Source organism: Ranitomeya imitator, chromosome 2 (assembly GCF_032444005.1).
Source record: "Ranitomeya imitator isolate aRanImi1 chromosome 2, aRanImi1.pri, whole genome shotgun sequence".
NCBI lineage: Eukaryota > Metazoa > Chordata > Amphibia > Anura > Dendrobatidae > Ranitomeya > Ranitomeya imitator.
The window spans coordinates 761867215-761879651 of NC_091283.1; the positions used below are offsets into that span (position 1 = coordinate 761867215).

The window sequence follows — 12437 nt, forward strand, 5'->3', positions numbered from 1 at the left end:
TAGTGTGTGGAGGCATCAAAATGTGTGGGTGGCACTATGAGGGCGACAAAATGTGTGCTATATTGTGTGGAAACACTAATGAGCTTCACTAGGAGCAACCTTTCTATGTGGATGCAGTGGGTGTCCCTCTGATCATTCTAAGTTAGGAGGAATGGGTTAGTTAGGTAAGGCGCACGTGCTGCTAAGATGCTCTATGCCAGAGGTGTCAAACTGCATTCCTCGAGGGCCGCAAACAGGTCATGTTTTCAGGATTTCCTTGTATTGCACAAGGTGCTGGAATCATTCTGTGCAGGTGATTAAATTATCACCTGTGCAATACAAGGAAATCCTGAAAACATGACCTGTTTGCAGCCCTCGAGGAATGCAGTTTGACACCTCTGCTCCATGCTTTAGAGCCTGCAGTTGGCGAGATGACAGGATCAGACCAGCCCCAGTCCCTTTTCACTTTTCCCAAGCTGCAGAGGCAAAACTGCCCGTATTAGCATAATGGGAGAGCACATAAGTCAGACCAACGAAATGGTCATGCTGCAAAGCAGGGATTCAGTGTCTGGGAGTGTTGAGCTCCTAAAAAAGAAGAATACGAGAAAACCCTTTTAATCTTCTAGAGGTCCAAATGAGTGTTTACACCAAACCTTCTTGTTATCAGATAGGTTTACATACAATGCGTTTTTACATACACACAGTTTTATTAATTTTGGCTTCATTGAGATAAGGAAAACAACAGCCGGTCAGCTTTATGTGTGTTATACATGTTAAAGATTTGTTAGTTTTCAAGAAAAGGCAATATTAACAGCAAAATACAGCAATTTATAACCTCGCCATATCGATGGCACCCAAAAGTGAACCAATTCTCAGGATAGTTATTTAGATATGAGCATACACTTGATATATACAGCACATATTCCTACAGATAATCCGGTATATAAAACATGTTACGTGCTATCACAGAGGTGACACTTCAAGGAAAATAGAATTACTGGGAGCAACGTGAATTAAACATGAATAACGTTTTGACATTAGTGATATTTTCTGCATGATGAGGGCAAATGTTTGATCTGTCTGCAAAAACACTCCTGGTCAAGATGCCAATTTTTGCTCTGAAACATCTTTGTGCTTGTAGCATTTTGTCCTCACAATGTCCTGAGGGGTTTTAATCCGTTATATCATGTGGATATTCCTCACTGAATAGGAAAGTATTAGTCCTTAGTTGATTTCATCCATATTAGATAAGAAAATCGAATAAAAGTGAGTTGGATGGAAAGCTCCAACTGAGTCCAATTCCAAGTCAGCGAAAATAAAGATGAAACATTTTACACTGTGAAATAACTTTAGTTTATTGGCTGTTGGGTATTCGTAAAATGAGTATACTTTTATTCTGCCAACATTAATTCTCAGTTTCGGTTTCTAGGTGGCACTTTAGGAACATTTCTGTAGCCAGAGGTTGAGTGTGACCTAAAATATTGAAAAATAATGTTATTTTTGTTGCACCAAAGAAAAGTTTAATCAAATCTAGTAAAGCCCTGTGAATACCAGCACCATAGCTTCTGATAATAATGGAGACATGACAGCTACTGTACTTAGATCTAATTTTAATAGATACCAGTAAATCCTGCCTAAAATTTAACTTAAATTATAATAATAGGCAGGCAGACACTAAAGATTTTACTAAATACGTCATGAAATGAAAAAATTTAATAAGCACCTTCTATAGGACCAGACTATACTGCAGAAGTCAGGTCCGAATGGCTGGATAGTTAAACTCCACACCTGGACAACTCCTTTAACATGCCGGGATCCAAGCCTGGGGTCAATATGTGATAGCAGACTTGTGAATCCTCACATTGCGATTACACTGTGTGCTATCAGGATTCGTATACAATTTTCATATTCCCAGCCACATTCTGACTAGACGTGTCAATTCACTTGCAATGAGCGAGGCCACGCGCTTCTAGTCGGCATGTCACCACATATCGCATACATGCGAAGACACGCCCAACTGCTTCCAGCAACGGAGCACCCTGCCAGTGCGCGCTATGATGATACACAAGTCTGCGGTCACAGAGATTGACTGCAGACTTGAACCCCAAGCCTGGACAACTCTTTTAAGTTGGGATCCCACAACCCCCAATGGCAGCACTTTCTGCCAAAAAGCGAGATCTTGCTCTTTTAACTAAAGCAATGCTGCATGCATCATTACCACAACCATTACCAATCCTTAATGTTATTACAGGTTTTACCGATCACTAGCTGCTGTGTTAATGATGTATACAGCACTGCTTTAGTGAAAACCAACAAAATCTTACAATAACACACACAATTTGACAGAAAGGGTCAATGCGGAGAGTTCAGGCCCTAAGTTTATTGCCGACATCTGATGTAAAGTCTGCTATTTTAGCAGGTGCTTAGGCACTGTCAAAGGGAATCTGTTAGCTGATTTCACTCTCCAAACTATTTATACGCATGTAGCTTTTTCAAAGAAAAGTCCAGCATTAAGGCACCGTCACATTTAGCGACTTTACAACGATAACGATAGCGATCCGTGACGTTGCAGCGTCCTGGATAGCGATATCGTTCAGTTTGACACGCAGCAGCGATCAGGATCCTGCTGTGACATCGCTGGTCATTGCTGAAAGTCCAGAACTTTATTACGTCGCTGGACTCCCTGCAGACATCGCTGAATCGGCGTGTGTGACGCCGATCCAGCGATGTCTTCACTGGTAACCAGGGTAAACATCGGGTTACTAAGCGCAGGGCCGAGCAACATGGCAGATGTGACAACCTACATGGTGAGCTGCAGCATGTGCTACATGTTCACAGATCGACCAGAAGAAGAATCCAATTTCACCTGTCAGAAGTGTAGACTAGTGGCCCTTTTAGAAGAAAAGGTGTGGGGTCTGGAAGAAAGAATAGCAACTTTGAAACTCATCAAAGAGAATGAAGACTTTCTAGACAGAACAGAAGCATCTCTACTGGTCACAGAAGGTGCAAAAAGTGTCAGAGAACCTCCAAAAGCAGATGAGTGGAAGCATGTGACCAAAAGAAGCAAGAAGACCATGGAGAAATCACCAACCACACAACTGAAGAACCAATATCAAATCTTTGTAGAGGATGAAGATGGCACACCTAAGAATGAAGCAATACCAGCAAGCAAAAAAGAAAAGGGCACACAGCAACAAGTGACAGCAAAAAGTACAGCCAAGAAGCAACGAAGAGTGGTGGTGGTGGGAGACTCACTACTGAGAGGCACCGAAGCAGCCATCTGCAGACCGGACATAACTGCAAGAGAAGTATGCTGCCTTCCAGGTGCGATGATCAAGGATGTGACCGATAGGATACCAAAGCTCTTCAGCTCCAAGGACGTCCACCCATTTCTTCTGATACATGTTGGCACCAATGACACGGCAAGGAAGGACCTACCGACAATCTGCAAGGACTTTGAAGAGTTGGGGAAGAAAGTAAAGGAACTGGATGCACAGGTAGTTTTTTCTTCTATCCTTCCAGTAGACGGGCATGGCACCAGGAGATGGAACAGGATCCTTGATGCAAACAACTGGCTAAGACGATGGTGCAGACAACAAGGATTTGGATTCCTGGACCACGGTGTGAATTACTGGTATGATGGACTCCTCGCCAGAGACGGACTACACCTCAACAAACCTGGGAAACACACATTCGCCAGAAGACTCGCTACACTCATCAGGAGGGCGTTAAACTAGAAGAAGAGGGGACGGGAAGAAAAACATTAGACTCGAACAAAGACGACCCAGGAAAACATACTCAGAAGGGAGGTAAGAACATTTCTAAAACAATCCACAGTGAGGAGATTGGAACAAAACAAAATCCTCTAAACTGCATGCTCGCAAACGCCAGAAGCCTGACAAACAAGATGGAAGAACTAGAAGCAGAAATATCTACAGGTAACTTTGACATAGTGGGAATAACCGAGACATGGTTAGATGAAAGCTATGACTGGGCAGTTAACTTACAGGGTTACAGTCTGTTTAGAAAGGATCGTAAAAATCGGAGAGGAGGAGGGGTTTGTCTCTATGTAAAGTCTTGTCTAAAGTCCACTTTAAGGGAGGATATTAGCGAAGGGAATGAGGATGTCGAGTCCATATGGGTTGAAATTCATGGAGGGAAAAATGGTAACAAAATTCTCATTGGGGTCTGTTACAAACCCCCAAATATAACAGAAAGCATGGAAAGTCTACTTCTAAAGCAGATAGATGAAGCTGCAACCCATAATGAGGTCCTGGTTATGGGGGACTTTAACTACCCGGATATTAACTGGGAAACAGAAACCTGTGAAACCCATAAAGGCAACAGGTTTCTGCTAATAACCAAGAAAAATTATCTTTCACAATTGGTGCAGAATCCAACCAGAGGAGCAGCACTTTTAGACCTAATACTATCTAATAGACCTGACAGAATAACAAATCTGCAGGTGGTCGGGCATTTAGGAAATAGCGACCACAATATTGTGCAGTTTCACCTGTCTTTCACTAGGGGGACTTGTCAGGGAGTCACAAAAACATTGAACTTTAGGAAGGCAAAGTTTGACCAGCTTAGAGATGGCCTTAATCTGGTAGACTGGGACAATATCCTCAGAAATGAGAATACAGATAATAAATGGGAAATGTTTAAGAACATCCTAAATAGGCAGTGTAAGCGGTTTATACCTTGTGGGAATAAAAGGACTAGAAATAGGAAAAACCCAATGTGGCTAAACAAAGAAGTAAGACAGGCAATTAACAGTAAAAAGAAAGCATTTGCACTACTAAAGCAGGATGGCACCATTGAAGCTCTAAAAAACTATAGGGAGAAAAATACTTTATCTAAAAAACTAATTAAAGCTGCCAAAAAGGAAACAGAGAAGCACATTGCTAAGGAGAGTAAAACTAATCCCAAACTGTTCTTCAACTATATCAATAGTAAAAAAATAAAAACTGAAAATGTAGGCCCCTTAAAAAATAGTGAGGGGGGCGTGGCTATGTAGCTGAAGAAGAAGGAGGCATCCTAGGAGAGCTCCATACATCCTGAGCTGATTCTGCTATAAATATTGTGCGTGACCGAGCGGTACTAGCCCGGATCGGGACCCCATGCACCGGAGAGTCTGGTGGACCTTCTGGGAGACCGCTGTGGAGATTTGCGGAGCCGGGAGCTGCAGAAGCTAAAACAGGCAGGAGAGCCCCATGTGCAGCGGCGGCCATCTTGGGAGCGCGCGCTAGGGAGCACAAGACACCGCGCTGTTCATTGCCGGAGCTGGACCTCCCACCGTCTCGGAGGCAGCGGTGACTGACCGCACTGGTGGGCGCGACGAGGGACCTGCAAGAGGGAGCAGGAAAGAACGCGGTGCTGCTCTCTGCTGGAGCCGGGTCCCCCTCATCTTGGTGGCGGTGGATACTACTGGTAAGCCGTGAGGACTGATGCAAGTGGCGGTACATGCCGGGGGTAGCGGCCATCATATCAGCGCACACCCTGACAGTTAGGGAAGTGCGCTTCTAATCTTATTAGCGGCGCTGGGCGGTGGGTGTGCGCCTGAAGAAGTAGGGGTGGTGCAGTGTGTGCCCTGAGAAAGTGGGACCTGCGCCCCCCTGTCGGGTGGACATTTTCCCTGCTAACGCCATAACATTACAGGGATTAACCCCTTTTCAGCTGCTCCCCTTATGATAACTGTGGAATTGCACGGCTTGAGTGTTACAGCGGCTATCTCTATATACCGGATACCCTAAACTGCCTGCCCAGTGGACTCCTGTCTTATAACCTCGGGCTCCATAATACAAGTCTCAAAATCGGAATACAGCTTGTCCATAATTACTCCTTGGGTCGCTTTGTGAAATCCCCTTGTGAATATCCATCATGCAGCACCCTAGAGGAGCATCGGCTGCTGAAAAATTAAAAAAATATGCCAAAGATGATCCTCATGATAATGTGCGCAATCTTAGAAATAATCCTACACCGTCTCAACGTAAAGGACGCCCCTCCGACAGCAATGAGGAGGGAGGAGAGGATGAACTGACTCTTAAACAGGCATCAGAGCAGTTGATGCAGGCTATCTCCCTCACTAGATCAGCTCTTACGGAGAAAATAGAAGATGTGCATACTGAGGTGGGACGCCTGCGTCATGACATGCAAACTATGAGAGGGCGCATCACGGAGGTTGAAATGAGGGTGTCTCATATTGAAGACACTATCGCCCCTATGGAGGCTAAACTGACCAAAGCTGCCGGATCCGTAAATGCCTGGAAGCAAAAGGCAGACGACTTGGAAAATAGACTGCGCCGCAATAATATCCGAATTATAGGTCTCCCGGAGCGGTCGGAGGGTCAGCAGCCTGAACAGTTTCTGGAGGAATGGCTCAAGTCATCACTGGGAGATGGATTCTCCTCGACATTCGCGGTGGAAAGGGCCCATAGGGTCCCGACCAGGCCTCTTCCTCCTGGAGCCCCGCCGCGGCCTTTCCTGGCGCGTCTCCTTAATTGTAGAGACAGAGATATCATCCTCCGCTTAGCACGGCAGAAGGGCCTCATCAAATTCGATAATGCTACCATATCGATTTTTCCAGATTTTTCTATGGAACTTCAAAAGCAGCGAGCACGATTTATGGATATCAAGAAACAACTTAGAGATAAGAACATCGTTTACTCCATGCTTTATCCGGCCCGGCTTCGCATCGTTTATAAGGGCTCCTCCTTATTCTTCACGGATCCAGCGGAGGCGACTGAGTGGTTGCGGTCTCGCGGGGGGTCGAATGCGGAAGACCCCTAACCTGAGCTCCCTGATTAATGGCAACATAGATAGAGCTTTCTGTCTGGATGCGGAAAATATCAACAATACCGGACACTGAGTCCAGTGAGGGTATCCCCTATTCAATTTGACTGTGGGAGTATGGAAATATGCTCCCCTACTGTTCAAGTTTTGTTTAGTTTGGTTTTATATACTAGTTTTGGATGTTTATTAAGCATGGCTGCCTCTAATGCTAATTCTTTGCTCTGTGCGGTGCCGTTAGACTGCACCCGAATGATAATGATATATATCAATGCTCCCTTTAAGAGTAAATATGGGGGCTGAACTTATATGTATGACCTGGAACATACGAGGTATAAAAACTCCTCGAAAGAAAATTAAGGTGTTTTCGCAGATTAAAAGATATCACCCTCAAGTCGTAGCTCTGATAGAGACACATCTGACAAGAGACACGGTTCGATGTATACAAAAGCCATGGGTACAGTGGTCCCTACACGCATTCCACACTAGCTATTCAAGAGGGGTCTCTCTGCTGATACACAAGGAGGTCAGATGGGAGGCTAAAGAGGCGAGACGTGATCCGGAGGGTCGTTTCGTCTTTGTGCATGCATTTATTAACTCACGAGAGTATGTGTTGTTGTGTATCTATAACCCCCCTCCCGCTAACATGTCAATCCTACGTATGGCTCTGGGCTTCTCCTTAAAATATCCGGAAGCCAATGTTATTTGTATGGGAGACTTTAATTTAATAATGAATCAGTCCATGGATAGATTGAGATTGGACGATGTGGACTCAGGGGAAGTTGTGCCTCAGCACCCCTCACAATTAGCACTATTTATGGAAGGGAGTGGGTGGCTAGATTTATGGAGAATAAACCATCCAGAAGTTAAGGGGTACACCTGCCACTCGTCTACTAGGCAGTCTTTGTCTCGAATAGACTATATATTTGGGTCGGGTGGCTTGGCGCTATGGGTGGATAGCATCGAACATGGTAACCGGGGGATCTCAGATCATAGCCCGATCATTCTTAAACTTAAATATGGGCAATCCGATAATAGCAATAGGTCCTGGAAATTAAATCCCTTTTGGTTAAAATTGATAGACTCTAGTGATAGGACGGTTGATCAGTTGAATAGCTTTGTGCTGACACATTCGGAAATCCAAAACCTTGGTCTATTCTGGGATACCCTGAAGGCATACTTGAGGGGATGCTTGTCTTCTACCATTTCCTATATTAAGAGAGTGACGGCGAGGGAGGACGAGGAGATAGAGCAAAGATTAAAAGACTCAGAGGCCACTTATATAGCTAATCAGTCCAGCAGTAATAGAATTGAGTGGCTTACTTCCCAGAGATTGTATACCCAACATACAGATGCTAAGTCAAAGCGCAAATTATTTTTTACTCGTCAGTCCTACTTTGAGCTAGGGAATCAAGCCAGCACACTCCTGGCCTTCTTGGTGCGCCAGCATAGCACCTCCAACACAATATTGCAGATCCGGGTGTCCGATGGCTCATTGGTGTCCTCTACTGATGGAATACTTCAGGGCTTTTATGATTATTATACTTCGTTGTATAAGTCTAAGAGTGGTTTAGATGTCGATGAATGCCTGGATTATCTATCGGATATAACATTCCCCTCGCTGAGTCCATCCCAACGAGCTCTTATGGAGGCTGAATTTACTCTGGAAGAGGTAGAACATGCTATAGCAGATATGGCCACCGGGAAAGCCCCGGGACCTGATGGATTTCCCATTGAATTTTATAGAAAATATCGTGATAAATTAGCACCTATATTGCTGAAGGTACTAAGGGGAATATGGGAGGGAGAATCGGTACCCGAATCGTTTTATGATGCTAATATTATTGTGCTTAGGAAGGAGGGGAAGGATCCTCTGGATTGTGGATCATATAGACCAATTTCTTTAGTGAATGTGGACTACAAAATTTTCACTAAAATTCTGGCTACTAGATTGAATGCGATCATACTAGATCTCATACACCCAGATCAAACTGGCTTTATGCCCGGGAAAAATACCTCTATTAATATTAGAAGAGTGCAATCGGTCATTCAATATAGTTCATTAGAGCCAGACAATAAGTGGGCATTAGCTTCGTTGGATGCAGCTAAGGCTTTTGACTCCCTTGAGTGGTCCTTTTTAACTGCATGCTTACGGAAATATGGGTTTGGGAATAAATTTCTAAGAGGGATAGGTACACTATATGCGAAACCTGGGGCACGTATGGTGGTAAACGGTTCTGTATCTGCACCATTTTCCTTACATAGGGGAACTCGCCAGGGATGCCCTCTCTCCCCAGCTCTATTTGCCTTGGCTATAGAAGCCCTGGCAATACGGATGAGGTCCTCTGTAGACATTAAAGGGATACATATTGCTGACCGGGTGGACATTATTGGTCTTTATGCAGACGATATGGTGGTGTTTATGGACCAGACAGAAGATACATTGCCAAAAGTAATAACGATGATTGATAAATTTAGTACATTTTCTGGTCTATATATAAATTGGGATAAATCTGCTTTGATGCCTCTCTCCCATACCCCAATGCCATGCCTTGAAACCCTCTCGCTGCTGCCCATTGTCTCCAATTTTAAATACCTTGGAATACATATGTCTCAATGCAGTCACCAAGATTTGCATCTCAATATATATCCACTATTGGACGTGGTTAAATCTAAATTTGCTACCTGGGACAAGCTCCCGCTATCTGTGGCTGGTCGTATTAACCTGATCAAAATGATATTACTCCCAAAATTGAGCTATTGTCTTCAACATAGTGCCGTTTTAATACCTAAATCTTTCTTTGCAACCCTGAATTCCCTTACCACATCCTTCATATGGGGGAAAGCTAGGCCTAGACTTAAATTATCCATTCTACAGAGACCCAAACAGGGGGGTGGGGCTGCCTTGCCGGACTTCTATCTGTACTACCTTGCTGGGCAGGCAAAAATGATAAATAAATGGATGCCCGGGGAGTCTCTTCCCAACTCTGAAAGCCATGTATTACATTCAGCTCAGATTGATTGCCCGCTGGGCTTTTTGGAAATGGAGAAAATTACTGTCCCTCGTTTGCTTCCTTTGCTCCGATTGGCCCGTTCGATATGGAGGCAAATTAAAAAAGTTACAAAATCTGTTGATATAGCAGCCGAAATGCCATTGTGGAACAATAGCTATTTCCCGGGATTATTAGGCCATCCATCTACTGAATTTTGGATATCGTATGGTGTCCTCACAGTGAGTGATATACATAGCCAAGGAATTTTTGTTTCTTTTGAACAATTACAAAATACTCACAATATACCGAGATCTCAATTTTTCCGTTATTTACAATTAAGATCTGCTTTCCAATCATATGTACGGCATACGGGTGCAGGTAGAACTATTTCAACTTTACCATTAATAGGAATTCTCAAATCACAAGGGCCTCAGGGACTCATCTCTTCTTTATATACCTATATGTTATCCATAGGCGAAGAATCCACCTTAGATTTAATTAAGGGAAAATGGGGGAGGCTACTTCCAGATACACTAGGAGAAGAATGGGATGAAATCTTGGAATCCCCGACTAGGGTCTCCCCATCAATCAATAATAGGATGACCCAACTGTATATTATATATCAATCCTATTTGACCCCGACTCGTCTATTTAAAATGGGCCATCTTCATTCATCAGACTGCTTGAGGTGTCATTCCAGTGACGCAGATTTCATTCATATGATCTGGAAATGTCCTGTTGTTTTTCAATTTTGGAAAGAGGTAACGGTACTATTGACATCCTTGGTGTCGATCCCTGTTCCACTTGAGCCACTGGTATGCCTGTTTGGGGTATGGGAGGCAGAGACATGGGATCACCACACGGGAATCTTTCTGAGAGAATCGCTATTTATGGCACGAAAGGTGTTAGCAATGCGTTGGATGGGAGGTTCCTGTCCATCTCTTAGGGCATGGATTGACTTAGTGAACTCAATTATTCCATATGAGCGGACGCTATATCAAAACAGGGGTTGTCCAGCCAAATTTGAGAAGATATGGGGAAGATGGAACTCATCCGGCCATACTGTTTAGATCAAAATAACTCAGTATACGTATAAAAAGGGTGTACGATTATGCGGACACTATTTACTCACAGGGCGGAGTCTATTTAGAACTCTCCTGCAAGAGGCACTATGTTATGTTAGTTTTGGAGGCTTTATTAGAAGTTAATGTAGTTAAGGTTTAAATAAGATGTTACTGATTAACATACACAGTTTATTATCTTTATAATATTTTATACACGGCTATGTATGGTAATTTTCTATAACTAACTAATGGATAATGATGTATACAAGCAAATGTGTGTATGATCTGTCCTGTAATTAATAAACGAATTTAAAAAAAAAAAAAAATAGTGAGGAAAGAATGGTTGTAGATGACGAGGAAAAAGCTAACATATTAAACACCTTCTTCTCCACGGTATTCACGGTGGAAAATGAAATGCTAGGTGAAATCCCAAGAAACAATGAAAACCCTATATTAAGGGTCACCAATCTAACCCAAGAAGAGGTGCGAAACCGGCTAAATAAGATTAAAATAGATAAATCTCCGGGTCCGGATGGCATACACCCACGAGTACTAAGAGAACTAAGTAATGTAATAGATAAACCATTATTTCTTATTTTTAGTGACTCTATAGCGACAGGGTCTGTTCCGCAGGACTGGCGCATAGCAAATGTGGTGCCAATATTCAAAAAGGGCTCTAAAAGTGAACCTGGAAATTATAGGCCAGTAAGTCTAACCTCTATTGTTGGTAAAATATTTGAAGGGTTTCTGAGGGATGTTATTCTGGATTATCTCAATGAGAATAACTGTTTAACTCCATATCAGCATGGGTTTATGAGAAATCGCTCCTGTCAAACCAATCTAATCAGTTTTTATGAAGAGGTAAGCTATAGACTGGACCACGGTGAGTCATTGGACGTGGTATATCTCGATTTTTCCAAAGCGTTTGATACCGTGCCGCACAAGAGGTTGGTACACAAAATGAGAATGCTTGGTCTGGGGGAAAATGTGTGTAAATGGGTTAGTAACTGGCTTAGTGATAGAAAGCAGAGGGTGGTTATAAATGGTATAGTCTCTAACTGGGTCGCTGTGACCAGTGGGGTACCGCAGGGGTCAGTATTGGGACCTGTTCGCTTCAACATATTCATTAATGATCTGGTAGAAGGTTTACACAGTAAAATATCGATATTTGCAGATGATACAAAACTATGTAAAGCAGTTAATACAAGAGAAGATAGTATTCTGCTACAGATGGATCTGGATAAGTTGGAAACTTGGGCTGAAAGGTGGCAGATGAGGTTTAACAATGATAAATGTAAGGTTATACACATGGGAAGAGGGAATCAATATCACCATTACACACTGAACGGGAAACCACTGGGTAAATCTGACAGGGAGAAGGACTTGGGGATCCTAGTTAATGATAAACTTACCTGGAGCAGCCAGTGCCAGGCAGCAGCTGCCAAGGCAAACAGGATCATGGGGTGCATTAAAAGAGGTCTGGATACACATGATGAGAGCATTATACTGCCTCTGTACAAATCCCTAGTTAGACCGCACATGGAGTGCTGTGTCCAGTTTTGGGCACCGGTGCTCAGGAAGGATATAATGGAACTAGAGAGAGTACAAAGGA

General features: G+C 43.4%; 1 protein-coding gene across 1 annotated transcript in view; it reads right to left on the minus strand.

The window, feature by feature from the left end:
- Positions 1–666: 666 nt before the first annotated feature.
- The window catches only part of PIK3AP1 (phosphoinositide-3-kinase adaptor protein 1), a 176000-nt gene continuing 164229 nt past the window's right edge, over positions 667–12437 (minus strand). Inside the window, exon 17 of the mRNA XM_069753376.1 lies at positions 667–1452. Coding sequence (XP_069609477.1) covers positions 1392–1452 — 61 coding nt within the window. The 3' untranslated portion in view covers positions 667–1391. The remainder of the gene's footprint in view (positions 1453–12437) is intronic.